Raw genomic sequence first — 16,315 nt, forward strand, 5'->3', positions numbered from 1 at the left:
GGCCGTGCCGAGTTGCATAGGTTAGCGTTAGGCGCAATCCACGGCTGTCTTTAGTGTGGTTGGTGAGGTTCAGGGATTGCGGTCAACAGAGTTCCCACGTCTCAGAGCTCGTCCTATGTTTTTGGATTATTGCCAGGTCACTGTATGTGCTCTGAACTTCAACATCCATTGTGGTTCTGAATTGCCATTTCATGACAGACATCATAATTACGTTCCGCAGGCGAAAACTTCCGAGAAAAGAAGGCACATGGCTTCATCAAGGAACCATCAGAATTCCTCTGTGACAAAACGGCCCCTGCCCCAATCTCAGAAGCGTCAACCTCAACCTGAAAAGGAAGAGACACATCCGGCTGACGCAAGACAGGGGCAGAAGTAAATCGGCGTTTAAGTTCCTGAAAAGCCTCAACAGCCTCAGAGGACCAGTTAGTCACATCAGCGCCCTTCTTAGTCAAATCTGTCAGGGGTTTAACCACACTAGAGAAGTTAGCAATGAAACGGCGATAAAAATTAGCAAAGCCCAAAAATTTTTGAAGGCTCTTCACAGATGTCGGTTGAATCCAATCATGAATGGCTTGGACCTTAACAGGATCCATTTCAATAGACGAAGGGGAAAAAATAAACCCCAAAAAAGAAACCTTCTGAACTCCAAATAGGCACTTAGACCCCTTCACAAATAGAGCATTATCACGAAGGATCTGGAACACCATCCTGACCAGCTTCACATGAGACTCCCAATCATTAGAAAAAAATCAAAATATCATCCAAATACACAATCAAGAATTTGTCGAGATAATTGCGGAAAATATCATGCAACTGAAACACAGAAGGAGCATTAGAAAGCCCGAAAGGCATCACCAGATATTCGAAATGGCCTTCGGGCGTACTGAATGCAGTTTTCCATTAGTCACCCTTTCTAATACGAACAAGATTATATGCCCCTCGAAGGTCAATCTTGGTAAACCAACTAGCCCCCTTAATCCTAGCAAATAAATCAGAGAGCAAAGGTAAAGGATATTGGAATTTGACCGTGATCTTATTAAGAAGTCGATAATCAACACAGGGTCTTAAGGAGCCATCCTTCTTGGCAACAAAGAAGAATCCCGCTCCCAATGGTGACGAAGATGGCCGAATATGCCCCTTCTCTAAAGACTCCTTGACATAGCTCCGCATGGCGGCATGCTCTGGCACAGACAGATTGAAAAGTCGGCCCTTAGGGAACTTACAGCCAGGAATCAAGTCAATAGCACAATCACAGTCCCTATGTGGAGGAAGGGAACTGGACTTAGGCTCATCAAATACATCCTGGAAATCTGACAAAAACTCAGGGACCTCAGAAGAGGGGGAAGAGGAAATTGACATTAAAGGAACGTCACTATGTACCCCTTGACAACCCCAACTAGTCACAGACATTGATTTCCAATCCAGCACTGGATTGTGTACTTGTAACCATGGAAACCCCAGTACAACATCATCATGTAAATTATGCAACACCAGAAAACGGCAATCTTCCTGATGTGCAGGAGCCATGCACATGGTCATCTGCGTCCAATACTGAGGTTTATTCTTGGCTAATGGTGTAGCATCAATCCCCCTCAAGGGTATGGGACTCTGCAAAGGCTGCAAAGAAAAACCACAGCGCCTGGCGAATTCTAAGTCCATTAAGTTCAGAGCAGCGCCTGAATCCACAAATGCCATGACAGAAAAAGATGACAATGAGCAAATCAGGGTCACAGACAGGAGAAATTTAGGGTGCACAGCACTAATGGTAACAGGTCTGGCGACTCTCTTAATACGCTTAGGGCAATCGGAAATAGCATGAGCCAAATCACCACAGTAAAAACACAGCCCATTCTGACGTCTGTATCCCCTCTGTTCCGCTCTAGTCAAAATCCTATCACATTGCATGGACTCAGAACTCTGCCCAGAGGACACTGCCATATGGTGCACCTCCCTGCGTTCACGCAGGCGCCGATCAATCTGAATGGCTAGAGACATAGATTCACTCAAACCAATAGGCGTGGGAAACCCCACCATAACATCTTTAAGGGCTTCAGAAAGACCCTTCCTGAAAATGGCAGCCAGAGCGTCCTCATTCCATCCAGTGAGCACAGACCATTTTCTAAATTTCTGGCAATATAACTCTGCTGCTTCCTGACCCTGACACAGGGCCAACAGTGTTTTCTCAGCATGCTCTACAGAGTTAGGTTCGTCATACAATAATCCGAGCGATTGAAAAAATGCATCTACATTAAGCAATGCCGGATTCCCTGACTCAATAGAGAATGCCCAGTCCTGAGGATCGCCACGTAGCAGAGAAATAACAATTTTGACTTGCTGAGTGGGATCACCAGAGGAACGGGGTTTCAGAGCAAAAAACAATTTAAAATTATTTTTAAAGTTCAGAAACTTAGTTCTATCCCCATAAAACAAATCCGGAGTAGGAATTCTAGGCTCTAAGGCCGGAGTCTGAACAACAAAATCTTGAATATTCTGGACTTTTTCAGCAAGCTGATTCACACGAAAAAATAACCCTTGAACATCCATGCCAGCATCCAAATCCAGAATCACCCAGAGATCAAGAGGAAAAGAAAAAAAAAAAGACAAAACAAACCAGAGAAAAAAAAACTCAAAACTCCTTTTCTTTTCCTTCTTTTGAGAGGCATTCAGTTCAATTTTGGCCAGTTGTACGGTTATGGTCTGGTGATTATGGAGCGACATGAGACTAGCTCTGAGCAGGTGGTATCTATACTGACCGCAGACCCTAAGCTCAACACACAACTAGAAGCAGCCGTGGATTGCTCCTAACGCTCCCTATGCAACTCGTCACAGCCTAAGAGCTAACTACCCCTAAAGATAGAAGCAGGAAAACTATCTTGCCTCAGAGAAAATCCCCAAAGGAAAAACAGCCCCCCACATGTAATGACTGTGAGAGGAGAAGGAAATGACATACGTAGTATGAAACAAGATTGAGCACAGGAGGCCACTTCTAGCTAGGTAGGAAAGTACAGAAAAGAGCTCTGTGCGGTCAGTAGAAAAAACTAGTAAAAGTCCACCGCAGAGAAATGCAAAAATCTCCACACCTAACTAAAGGTGTGGAGGGCAAACTCTGAGCTTCCAGTTTAGCTAAAAAGATCCATACTGATAAACTGGACAAATGAGCAAAAGCAAGACAGTACAAAATAACAAGTCGACAATAAGTGAACTGCAAATGACATGGAAGGACTTAGCTTTGCAGAACTTGGTCAGAGTGACAGGAAAGTCCAAAGAGCAATGACTCCAGGCAGAGACAATTGACAACTGGCATTGATTGAGGGCTCAGGCCAGACTAATATAGCCGAGCCCAAAAGACAATCAAAGGAAACAGCTGAGAAGCTAAATCCAAGAAGCAGCAATACCACTAAAGACCACAGGAGGAGCCCAAGAGCAGAACTCACAAAAATACTACTTACAACCAAGAACGGAATTCACAACACATATCCCTTTAAAGACCTTTCCCCTTTTACAACAGACCTCCCGAGGACCACGGACCGGGTCAGCCACTGTGACATCCCCCTTGAGAACCGAAGCACCCGGTGCCGAGTACCCCACTGCCCTACGGGGGCGATCCACATCAGGGAAAAGTCTTGTGGTGGTCTGGGCAGGATTGAGAAGAAAAGTCCCAATTCACTTTGATTCCACTTCTAGTTTTGCTTTCATAAACTCCATCAATATGTCACGTGTGAAGCATCATTTTTACCTCTTCGCTCCAGATCTTTTTTTCCGTACTTAATGAATTTCTTCAGGCGATCGATACAGGTATTCTCCAGGAAAATCTTGGCTGCCTCGCCCATTCTTACATCCAGACTGTTCCACCTCTGTGTGGTGATCTCGGCTTCATGCATTGTAGGGATATACGTCTCTCTCTGGGTGTCGAAGAACATGTACTCTCTGCCGTCATATCGGTACTGCTGATGCCCTGAGCCGCCGCCGTCATCTCTCAGCTCACAGCTCGTCATCACCTGCACAATGTGTAAACCTGCACAAACGACAGGAACAATTACATGCTGGATATGGATATCATATTGGCCCTAATTTTAAAAAGTAGCATCAAATAATAATAATAATCTTTATTTTTATATAGCGCTAACATATTCCGCAGCACTTTACAGTTTTGCACACATTATCATCGCTGTCCCCAATGGGGCTCACAATCTATAATCCCTATCAGTATGTCTTTGGAATGTGGGAGGAAACCGGAGAACCCGGAGGAAACCCACGCAAACACGGGGAGAACATACAAACTCTTTGCAGATGTTGTCCTTGGTGGGATTTGAACCCAGGGCCCCAGCGCTGCAAGGCTGCAATGCTAACCACTAATAATAAAAATAATAAATAATGAAAAGGGCTGAGATAAATGTATGATCCGTCCCCGAAATGAAAATAAAAGTAAAGTGAGAGAAGACCGTTCTCATTACCTGAAGGCTGTGACTAGTTATGGGATTCTGTAGTAACGAGCCTTGCCTTCTTCCATGCTTCTATTACCATCACACATATTTATGTTCCCAGTGTAACAGGTCAGATTAACCCCCCGCCGACAATATACTCGGGGTTAAAGTAGCCTAGGCCAGATTATACCCCTCCGGGTCAGAATATACCCCAGCTGCTGTAGATCAGATTTTTCAGGCTTTTGAGAACCATTGAGTGATATACTCAATAACAGGGCCCCAGGCAGCACACGGGGCCCCAGGAAGCACACGGAGCAGAGACAGCGCATGGGTCCCCAGATAGTGCACAGGGGCGCAGAGACAGCATGCAAGGGGGTGAAGAGACAGCGCGCAAGGGGGGCAGAGACAACGCACAAGGGGGGGCAGAGACAGCGCGCAAGGGGGTGAAGAGACAGCGCGCAAGGGGGGAAGAAACAGCGCATGGGTCCCCAGACAGTGCACAGGGGCGCAGAGACAGCGCGCAAGGGGGTGAAGAGACAGCACGCAAGGGGGGGCAGAGACAGCGCGCAAGGGGGGAAGAGACAGCGCATGGGTCCCCAGACAGTGCACAGGGGGGCAGAGACAGCACGCAAGGGGGTGAAGAGACAGCAAGCAAGGGGGGAAGAGACAGCACGCAAGGGGGGAAGAGACAGCACATGGGTCCCCAGACAGTGCACAGGGGGGCAGAGACAGCACGCAAGGGGGGGAAGAGACAGCAAGCAAGGGGGGAAGAGACAGCACGCAAGGGGGGAAGAGACAGCGCATGGGTCCCCAGACAGTGCACAGGGGGGCAGAGACAGCACGCAAGGGGGGGGAGAGACAGCAAGCAAGGGGGGGAAGAGACAGCACGCAAGGGGGGAAGAGACAGCGCATGGGTCCCCAGACAGTGCACAGGGGGGCAGAGACAGCACGCAAGGGGGGAAGAGACAGCACGCAAGGGGAGCAGAGACAGCGTGAAGGGCCCCTGTGCGCTGTCTGGGACCCCCTGTGCGCTGTCTGGGACCCCCTGTGCGCTGTCTGGAACCTCGTTGATGAGTACATCACTCAATCCCGTGTGATGTCTGGGGCCCCTGTGCCATGTCTAGGGCCCCTGTGCCATGTCTGGGGCCCCTTGCGCTGTCTATGCCTGGACAGGTAAGCACCTTTGCCTGTGTTCTGGTGTTTTTTTATATAGAGTTCAGCATTCAGAGAACTGCAGCAGAAAAAACTGTGATTTCATCAAAACTGTATCAAGCTGCCCAGAAAGTAACACATTGCTGGACTCCGGGTCTTTGCCCTACATCATGCTGCTCTTAGATGGCGAAGCAATAATCTGGTGAGATTCCCTTGTCTTTGTAGTGGTTGTGCTGTATTCCTGGCAACCTGTGTCAATGACAAATATGAACCTGCAGACGTTTACTCATTCTTCTCTGTTTTCCTTGGGTTTGTGACCACAATCTCTATTTTATGCTGGTTAACTCCTTCATTGCTTTGCTTCTTTGCAGAAATACTCACCATTGGTGGCTTCTAAGAGAAGTTCAATGGTAGTGATATAATCCAGGCGGTTCACTCATCAGGTGCCAGAGTGTCAGTTCAGTGTCTACCTCCAGCTAGTCATGTCCCTGTTTGATCACCTGTACATGAGATCGCTCTATTCCTATTGTCCAGTCCTGTGGAGTTGTTACCTTTAGTTCTATACCTGGATTCTGACCTTGTCCTACGCCTGACCTCTGTCCTTCTTTACACTTTGAACACCACTACCAGAACTTATAGTTCCACTGTACTGGAACTGAAGCCTAACTACATCTAACGACGCTCCAGTCCAGCGACCGGTTGCCATATAGCATCATCCTGCAACTGGTGGGGTCTTTTGGGACTAGGATCTGGGGAAACAGCAAACTCCACCTCTTTATATAGAGGTTTAAGGGTGAAAACAAGGGTTTCATTTGATCTCCGCTTAGTTACTACAGGGGTCGAAACAAGATGTAATAGTATGGCAGAGGAAGAACCACTCCCCTGAAGATATGATGATTGGAATGTGTAATCTAATAGCGAAAATATAATGATGACTATAATATTGCTGAGGTAGCACGCCCTGAAATTATTTGCACTGGATAGAAAGTAGGGGTTCATATATCATCATAGAGTATGTGGCCTAAGAGAGGGATACCAACGTCAAACCGAAACACACACACACTCAAAGAAACCAGTTTCATTGGTGTGTGATGTTGCAGCGGTATCCTTTGACCTGTGAGATCCTTATAAAGGGACAGGGGATTTATATTTTGTGACACACCTGTCATCAGGCCACAGGCCTCAGAATAACAATACAATGTTTAATGGAACACTCCCTAGCCCCACACATCCTAAGGCACTGCTTAAAGTGGAACTGTCACCAGCATCGCCACATTAACCTGCCCACATCATGGAATATTGTCTGCAAAGCTAAAACAAAATCTTTTTCATTTTATTTCCTATCTTTGACATCAGCTTGTAAAGTTTAGATGCTAATTTATGGTAAGTTTAGGTGGGTGTTACTAGAGATTGTTCTCTGGGGGTGTACTTTTTCTCCTGTATGATGTTGACCAATCATAAGCAGGAGGTGTCATGCATGTAAAAACAAACATGTTATCAGATGGTCGAAAGAGTATGCCTTCTGCTGTGAGATATGAAATTACAGACAGACCTGCTCTCAGTCCTGATCTCTGCAGAGCTGAGTGTGATTATAAAGAGCTTCAGCTTTCATCTCATGGCAGTCAGGCCACATTGACTGCTGTGGTATAAAAGCTGAAAGTGTTTTTAATTACAATCTACTCTGTTATAATTTACACAGCAATTGCAGATATCAAGTCTGAGAGCAGGGCTGTCTATCACAACATCTCACAGGACCTGACTTTCTGGAGAAGTGTTATTTTTTCCCCCTTCATGACATCTCCTGATTCTGATTGGTCAACATCAAGCAGGGAAAAAAGTGCATGCACCCTGAGAAGAATGAATTGCAAAAATTAAAAAAATTATGGCTTTATTCAGCTTTGAGGCCACTATTCAATGGTGTGGCCAGTTTAACATGCTAAAACAGGTGAAAGGTCCTCTTTACCAGAAAATGTTAACTCCATTGTTCTCAGGCTCCATCACTGCAGACATCATCCCCACCTACCCCCAATCTGAAAGACTTCAATGAACATATTTGTTTACTAAAGGAATATCGTAGTTACTCACCGATAACGGTATTTCTCTGATCCCATGACGGCACGACGGAGAGAGAGGGATCCGCCCTCAGGGACAGGAAACCCACAGGTTAAAAAGGCGGGACCTCTCCTCCACCTCAGTTGGTTTACAGAGCCTTAACAGGACTTCAGCTGTAATTTAATTGATTATTTACATGCACAGAAATCATCATATACATATATATGTATATATATATTTTTTTATCTCTCTCTTTTTTTTTTTTTTGACACCGCGTGACTACAACATTAGTAGCGTGCACAACCAAATGTGAAGGGAGGGAATATACGGGTGCCGTCATGGGATCAGAGAAATACCTTTATCGGTGAGTAACTACAATATTCTCTTACCCCCATGAGGGCACCACGGAGAGAATTTCAAAGAATGTGTATTTAGGGTGGGATTACTGCCTCCAGAACTCTTCTACCGAAGGTTAAGTCTGAAGAGGAAGATAGGTCAAGTTGGTAGTGTTTAAAAAATGTAGAAGGAGAGGACCAAGTGGCTGCTCTACATATCTGGTCAATAGATGCTCCAGCTCGCTCTGCCCAAGAGGTTGCCACCGATCTGGTTGAATGAGCTTTAATTGTGTCTGGAACCGCTTCCCCTGATGAGGTATATGACAGGGTGATGGCATCCCTAAGGCTACGTTCACATTTGCGTTGTGCGGTGCTGCGTCGGCGACGCAACGCACAACGCAAACAAAAACGCATGCAAAACGCATTGTTTTGTGATGCATGCGTCCTTTTTTGGCATGATTTTGGACGCAAAAAAAATGCAACTTGCTGCGTCCTCTGCGCCCTGACGCTTGCGCCAAAAAAGACGCATGCGTCACAAAACGCAAGACAACGCATGTCCATGCGCCCCCATGTTAAATATAGGGGCGCATGACGCATGCGTCGCCGCGGCTGCGCCCGACGCAGCCCCGCAAAACGCTAATGTGAACATAGCCTTACCCATCTCGCCAACGTGGCTTTTGATGCTTTCTGCCCATTGTTTGGCCCCTGAAAACAGACAGAGCCCTCCCTTTTCTACACTCCCTCGTGGCTGATATATAATGGGTCAGACACCTTTTCACATCTAGAGTGTGCAGTGTCCTTTCTTTTTCATTTTTGGGATTTGGGCAAAAGGATGGTAAGGATATTTCTTGGTTTCTATGAAATTTTGACTCCACTTTAGGAAGGTAGGCTGGATCGGTTCGGAGGACTACTCTGTCTTCTAATATCTGGGTTAAAGGTGGGTAGGCGTATAAAGCCTGTAAGTCACTGATCCTGCGAGCTAAGGTCAGTGCTACCAGTAGACAAGTTTTCAGGGAAATTATTTTTAAGGACGCATGCGATAAGGGTTCAAAAGGCGCCTTAGTTAGTGCCGAAAGCACCAGATCCAGATCCCAGGGAGGAGAAGTGTGATGTATGACAGGTCTAGATCTGGATGAAGCCTTAATGAACCTTTTTACCCAGTGGTTCCCTGCCAGGTCGTGGTTGTAAAGGGCCCCTAATGCTGCGATTTGAACTTTTAGGGTACTTGTTGCCAAGCCTTTTTCTAGCCCTTTTTGGAGGAATTTCAGAATCTCCTGAATTGGGATCTCCTCTGATGAACTGATACCTGAACTAGAGAGGAAATTTTCCAGACTTTGCCATATGCTCTCGTAGTTACCGGTTTTCTACTGGCCAATAGCGTTGAAACTAGATTTGGAGAGAACCCCCTCCCAGTTAAAAGTTCCCTCTCAAATTCCATGCTGTCATATGCAAATTTTTTATTTGTGGATAGTCTACTGGTCCCTGGCACAGGAGATTTGGGATATCTGGGAGGACCCAAGGCTTTGATATGGACATTAGACGCAGCCATGGGAACCACGTTCTTTTTGGCCAAAACGGGGCTATCATTATCACTCTTACTCTGTCCTCCCTGATCTTCTTCAGAACTAGTGGAACTAGAACTAATGGAGGAAAGGCGTAAGCCAGTTGGAAATTCCAGGGAATTAGAAAGGCGTCCAGGGTCACTGGATTCCCCCATAGATCTATTGAGCAGAATGCCTGTGTTTTCTGGTTTTGACTGTTCACTAACAGATCTATATCTGGGGCCCCCCAACGATCTACTATGAGACTGAATATCTCCTGGTTTAACTCCCATTCTCCCTGTTTTAGTTGTGTTCTGCTTAAAAAATCTGCTGTCTGATTTTCTGTCCCTTTGATGTGAAGGGCTGTCAGGGAGAGCAGGTTGGCTTCTACTTGTTACAGAATAGATTTCGTCACTTTCATCAGAGGTTGTGACCTTGTTCCCCCCTGATGATTCAAATACGCCACTACTACCCTGTTGTCTGTCAGAACTCTCACGTGATGAGAATGGAGGGAGGCTAAAAAGTGGTTGAGGGCATACTTTACAGCCAAAAGCTCTTTCATATTTGAAGTGAGGAGTTTTTCTTCCCCTGACCATGGACCTTGAGCCACTTGACCGTTTAGGTGAGCTCCCCAACCCCATGGGCTTGCATCCGTGGTCAGGGTTATTGAAACTGGCCATACCTATGGTAATCCTTTCGTGAGATTGGCCGGGTCTGTCCACCAAACTAAAGAAGCTATTGTTTGTGAAGATATTTTTAATCGCTTCTCTAAATCTCCCTTTGAGCAGCATTTTGCTTCTAATATTTCCCACTGGAGATCTCTGGAATGACCCTGAGCCCATTGGACCGCTGGAATGCAGGCTGTCATTGACCTAGTATGGACATTGCTTTCCTCAAAGTAACGACTGGGGAATGTCTTAAATGGTCCACTATTTTTATCATGTTGGACACTTTTACTTCTGGAAGATGACATTCTTGTTTTATTGAATCTATTATTATCCCCAAGTATTGCTGTATTTGAGTTGGGATAATTCTGGATTTTTCCAGATTCAATAACCACCCCAGATTTGATAGGGCTGCCATCACTTTGTCTAGCTGCTGACTGCAATGGAGAGGAGATCTGCCCATCACTAGTAGGTCGTCCAGACAAGGGACAATCAATACATCTTGCTCCCTTATGTGGGCCATTACTTCTGCCATTAGTTTTGTAAATACCCTCGGGGCTATGGCAAGGCCGAATGGAAGCGCTCTGTATTGATAATGTTTCAGCTCCCCTTGCATCATTACTGCCACCCTGAGATATTTTTGATAATCTGGATGGATCGGCACATGGTAGTATGCGTCTTTCAAGTCTATGACAGTCATAAAACAAGATGGATGAAGGGTTCTGACACATGACTTTATTTTTTCCATCTTGAAACGTTCTGTCACTAGGTATTTGTTTAACCTCTTCAGGTTTATTATTACTCTGAAAGTCCCGTCTGGCTTCGTCCGAAGAAAAAGGGGAGAGTAGAAACCTGTTGCTTTCTCCTGTTGAGGAACTTCCTGAAGGACATTCTTTGTTAGGAGATTGTGGACTTCTTTCTGGATGCTCAGCTTTTCGGTCTCGGAATTCCTTTGTGGTGTTATAATGAATTGATGGTGTGGCCTTGTATGAAATTTCAGCTTCAGGCCTGTCTCTATTATTTTCAAAGTCCAATCGCTCCCTGATACTTTCTCCAAGCCTGGGAAAAAATATGTCAGTCTCCCTCCTACCTGGGGCGCACCTTCATTGGGGCTGTTTCTTATTATCTGGCTTGTTGAACATAAAGCCTCTCCCTTTGAATTTTTTATCTTCCCATCCATCTTTTTGATTTTTTGTGGGGCGTCTACGCATAAATTTCCTCCCTCGAAAGGGCCGCCTATAGGATTGGTTGGGAAACCCTGGAATACCTTTTTTCTTGTCTACAGCTTTTTCGAGGATATCATCCAGTGTAGGTCCAAACAAAAATTCCCCTTCACACGGTATGGAACATAGTTTTGCTTTTGTTTGCAAATCACCTGGCCAGCACTTCAGCCATAGTGCTCTTCTGGCCGTGTTTGAAAACGAAGCTGATCTCGCTGTCAGCCTTACTGAATCTATGGAGGCGTCTGCCAAGTATGCTGCAGCTCCCCTCATAACTGACACCGAATCCAATATAGACTCCCTTGGTGTTTTATTTTTTAATTGGGTCTCCAGGTGATCTAGCCATACCATTAACGCTCTAGCCGTGCATGCGGCAGCTATCCCAGGTTTTAATCCTCCGCTAGCTGCCTCCCAGCATCCTGGGAACCCGTCAGCTCTTTTATCCATGGGATCTTTAAGGGTTCCCATATCCTCAAAGGGTAGAGCGAATTTTTTAGAGGCTTTCGCAATAGCGACATCCAATTTTGGCGCTTTACCCCATGAGGAACAGGCTGGATCATCAAATGGATACTTCCTTTTAGGGGTTAAAAGGACTTTTTTATCTGGTCTCTTCCACTCTTTCTTTATTAGTGCCTGTATTTTTTCATTTAACGGGAACACCCTATGCCTCTTTTGTTCAAGGCCCCCAAACATAAGGTCTTGTGCGGTTTTTTTAGCACGAGTATCTGTCAGCCCCATGGTGGTTCTAACCATTTTAACTAACACATCCGTTTCCTCAATAGGGAAACAGTTACGGCCGCCCACTGAGGATGTAGAGGATGATGCTGAGGAAGACGTAGAGATATCCGAACTATAATGGATACTATCTTCCTCACTGGAACTGTAATTTGGGGATTTATTTCTGCGTTTCCTCTTACGGCTTTTTACCCCTTTTAGCGCATCTTCTACTTGGGTTTTTATTAAGTATTTGAGCTCACATGCAAATCTTGGGGTTTCTTCATTTATAGTATTCTGTATGCATAAGGCACAGAGCTTTTTTGCCCATGTAGCTGGTAAATCTGCCAAGCAGAGTGGGCACACTTTATTTTTGGTTTTCGCCTTGCACTTCTTTCCCTAAAAAAATACAATAAACCCCTATTTAGCATATATACATTCACGGAGGTCACATACCCTCCTAACGTGAGGGAGATACCGGTTCTGGTCTTGGGGATGCCTCCTCCATTTGAACCGCTGTTCTTCTCCCGGATCCACTAGAGCCCCAGCTGTGCTGGGATCCTGAGCTGTGGCGTTGCACAGTTTGGTCCTGCTTTTTCTTCTGCGTGTGATGGCGCTCCTGCGGGTCTTCTTTCCGTGGGGTTTGCAGAGTTTCCTCCACCGACTGCTCTCTTCCACTCATCGTGGCACTATTTGAGCAGCGGTGTCAGATTCCCCGCCGATTTTATCTTGACAATGCGGCGTAAGGCAACTTCCGCTTTACCCAGAGGTGCCTTGCGCCGCCCCGGAAATGACCTCCGTGCCTGCGCAGTAAGTGACGCCGGACCTCGCGCGCGCTCCATCAGCTGCCGGCTCCTGGGAGGGACGGAGGGATTGCGGCAGCTGCCGCAGCTTCCATGCTCGTGTCTCCTGTAGGTGACCGCTATCACCACCTCCCATGGGCCCCGAAAAACCGGCGGTGTCGCAACAGATAGCCACCGCTACCTATTACCGGTTGGTTTTGAAAGAGAAGAGGCAGGCTTAGTTCCTCTACACTGCCTCTTCCCCGCACATACCTACAGGGCCCGCTGACCCCGGAATTGTGCCTTCAGGGAGGATATCCATCTGTGACCGCGGCAGGACCCCCGCTGCCTGGATTCGGCCCGATGGTCCCTGGTATCCCGCGACGATGTGGTAAGCTGTGGGTTCCCTGTCAGGGACAGGAAACTGAACTGAGGTGAAGGAGAGGTCCCGCCTTTTTAACCTGTGGGTTTCCTGTCCCTGAGGGCGGATCCCTCTCTCTCCGTGGTGCCGTCATGGGGGTAAGAGAAATGAGAATTATTACGGTACTCATTTTATTCTTTTCATGTTGGAGCCATGGGGCACGTTAAGATATCAGGAGAGGATTTGTGATCCTCGTGCACCAATCTCATGGTGGCAGAAACGGCTCTTGGTGGCACCGTGCCTCTGATCTAACCATGGTTTCCTGAGAACAAACTGCTAGACAATTGATATGCACTGAATTTCTGGCGCTAACAAAGTCACTAAACAAAAGTTGAGGAAAAATTGATGCTATAAGTGAAGTGTGGTTCAGGAGAGTATATTTTCCTTGGTATAGAAGAATCCGGTGTATTACAGTACAATGATTATTTAGGGTATTGGATGTCTCACCTTCAGTGTGGTTGAATCTTTTCATCACTGTCTTCACTTCGTGTCTGAACAACGCCTCATCTCTTTTACAAACCTGTGTTGTTCTCTCCCAGTACTCTGGATCCTCGCACTCCTTCATCCATGCAGCCACAGGGATACGTCTCTTAAGATCACTACTGTATATCTCAGTCAACTGGTCATCCAGATATCCAATGATGGAGAACTCGGGTATTCCAGGTAAAGGGACTGAGACCCCCGTGTAATAATAGCGCAGAGAGTGACTGTCTGAGAGACATACAGAGTGTTACATATAGCACCGATCAGATCATCTACTAGAGGGTAATACTCGTATATGTGTCTACCGTATGGCTAACAGCTGACTCAACTGAACATTCTCTTCTCAAAGAGACGAGGGTTCGGTAATCAGGTAAAATTACTGGGAAAATCTACCGATCTATGGGACAATCCAGGGGAAGACTGATGTGCGAGGCTCATCGACATGCTTTTTAGGTCATATTGACAGGGGTGGTCTAAGTACGACTATTTTTTTAAACTGATTTTTTCATTTAAAACACAAACCATCAAACTGGATATGTGTCTTAGTTATTTCCAAAAGATAGATGGTATATAGCATTTTTGGAAAAATACTACGATGGATCTCTGCTGTCTAGTTTTAGTATAATTTACTAGTCATCCTTTGATTAATACTCATACATATTAAGCCACGGTCAATATACATAAATCCAGACTCGTATTTAAAGGATAGCAAAGAACTAAAACTTGGCCCCTAAAGAGACAACTCCAACAAGATCATGTTTCAAAATGGAGGACAGAAGGAGTATTTAAAAAAGCATGCAGTAGTGCAGCGAAACGCGCGTCGGGGTTGTGCAATTTCAATCCAGTGGACTCCAGTACTGGGTAAGTGGATCCTGATTTACCATCCTTGTGTCTGTTTTTACACAATAAAGTATAATTTGGCATTATTCATACAGGAACCTTGAGGAAATGGTTCAATTTAAAAATTAACCTTAGCCTTGTCTTTGACAGTAGCCACAGTAGGTTATAGTCATTGTTATTGCGTCATATTACAGGCAACATGGTTTGAAGGTTTGGATCTGTATGATTAAGGATCGTTCCTCTTTTCCATATTATTTATAAGTGATTACTATGATTGATATGGTACCGAATGCCACCTGGTGGTTTCCTTATTTTGCATTTTATATGTATGTGGTTTTTTAACCTATTTTCTAGTGTGTAATAAAGATTGTATATTCATTTTTAAACACTCTTTTTTGAAATATTAAGCCATGGTGCAGGGAGGGATCAATACTATCAATCATTGACACAATCAGTGTAATCGTGATTCCAGGACCCTCAACCAGATAAATATATAGTCAGCATTAATTTAGACGAGGCCATTAAAATTCTCCAAATGTATCACAGTGACTATTGCTTTGGTTTGGCTTCTTGTTTACTTTCAATTTTCCTTCTCGCCTTCCAAGAGCTAAAGCATTTTTTTTTATTTTTCAGTCAATGAGAGTTGTATCAACACTTGTTATTTTTAGTTTTTATATTGATACTATTTTGGGGGCGATATGATTTTCTGGTCTCTAGTTCTTCCATTTTTTGGAGGAGGTAACAAAACAAACAAAAGCAATTCTGCCATCTTAGTTTGGGGGGGTGTAATTGAAACCATGGGATAAATATTATAATGTTTCATTAATTCAAACCAATGTCGGACTGTCCCACACAATATATAGGGAGATGTGGGGTCATAATACTGTATATAGGGACCTGGGGGGCCATAATACTGTATATTGGGGGTCTGTGGTGCATCATACTGTATATATGGACCTGTGGTGCCATCATACTGTACATAGGTAGCTATGGGGACATGATATGGTTTATTATACCAGGCTGTGGGAACATCGTACTGTATCTAAAGTGCAATGTGGGAATCGCTGTGTATAGGGAGATGTGGGGCCATCATATTATTTGTAGGAAGCTATAGGGGCATCATACTGTATATAGGGAACATCATACTGTATATAGGGAGCTGTGGGGCCACTATATTGTATATAAGAAGCTTTACGGCCAACATTCTGTAAATAGGGGAGCTGTGCAAATATCTTACTGTATATAAGGAGCCATGATTGCATCATACTGAGAGTAGGGGAGCTGCAGGGGCATTATTCTGTATTTAGGTAGCTGTGGAGTCCTAATACGATATATCAGAATCTGTGGGGACATCATACTGTATATAGGGTACTGTGGGAACATCATACCATATATATGAAGCGGTGGGGACATATATATGTATATAGGGAGTTGTGGGGCCATCATGAAGTATATAGGTGGGTGTGGGGCAATCCAACTATACATAGGGAGCTGTGGGGACATCATACTATATATAGGGAGCTGTGGGGGTATCATACTGCATGTAGGGGAGCTGTGGGGATATTACACTGTGTTGTTAGGGCATTATACTTTGCTAGAGCCCCTTTGGGGTCATCATATAGTGTTTTTTTCACAGAGCCCCGCAGCGAGCCACGGCAGCCCGCACAGAGCCCCGCAGCCCGCACA

General features: G+C 45.3%; 1 protein-coding gene across 2 annotated transcripts in view; it reads right to left on the reverse strand.

Moving 5' to 3' along the window:
- LOC138661490 (class I histocompatibility antigen, F10 alpha chain-like) overlaps positions 1-16,315 on the reverse strand; it is a 103,968-nt gene that overhangs the window by 45,554 nt on the left and 42,099 nt on the right. For both annotated transcript variants that reach the window (XM_069746204.1, XM_069746205.1), the window contains exons 2-3: positions 13,754-14,017; positions 3,737-4,015 (exon numbers count right to left, since the gene is read on the reverse strand). In XM_069746204.1, the coding sequence (XP_069602305.1) occupies positions 3,737-4,015; positions 13,754-14,017 (543 nt within the window). The remainder of the gene's footprint in view (positions 1-3,736; positions 4,016-13,753; positions 14,018-16,315) is intronic.

This window comes from Ranitomeya imitator, chromosome 2, assembly GCF_032444005.1.
Source record: "Ranitomeya imitator isolate aRanImi1 chromosome 2, aRanImi1.pri, whole genome shotgun sequence".
NCBI lineage: Eukaryota > Metazoa > Chordata > Amphibia > Anura > Dendrobatidae > Ranitomeya > Ranitomeya imitator.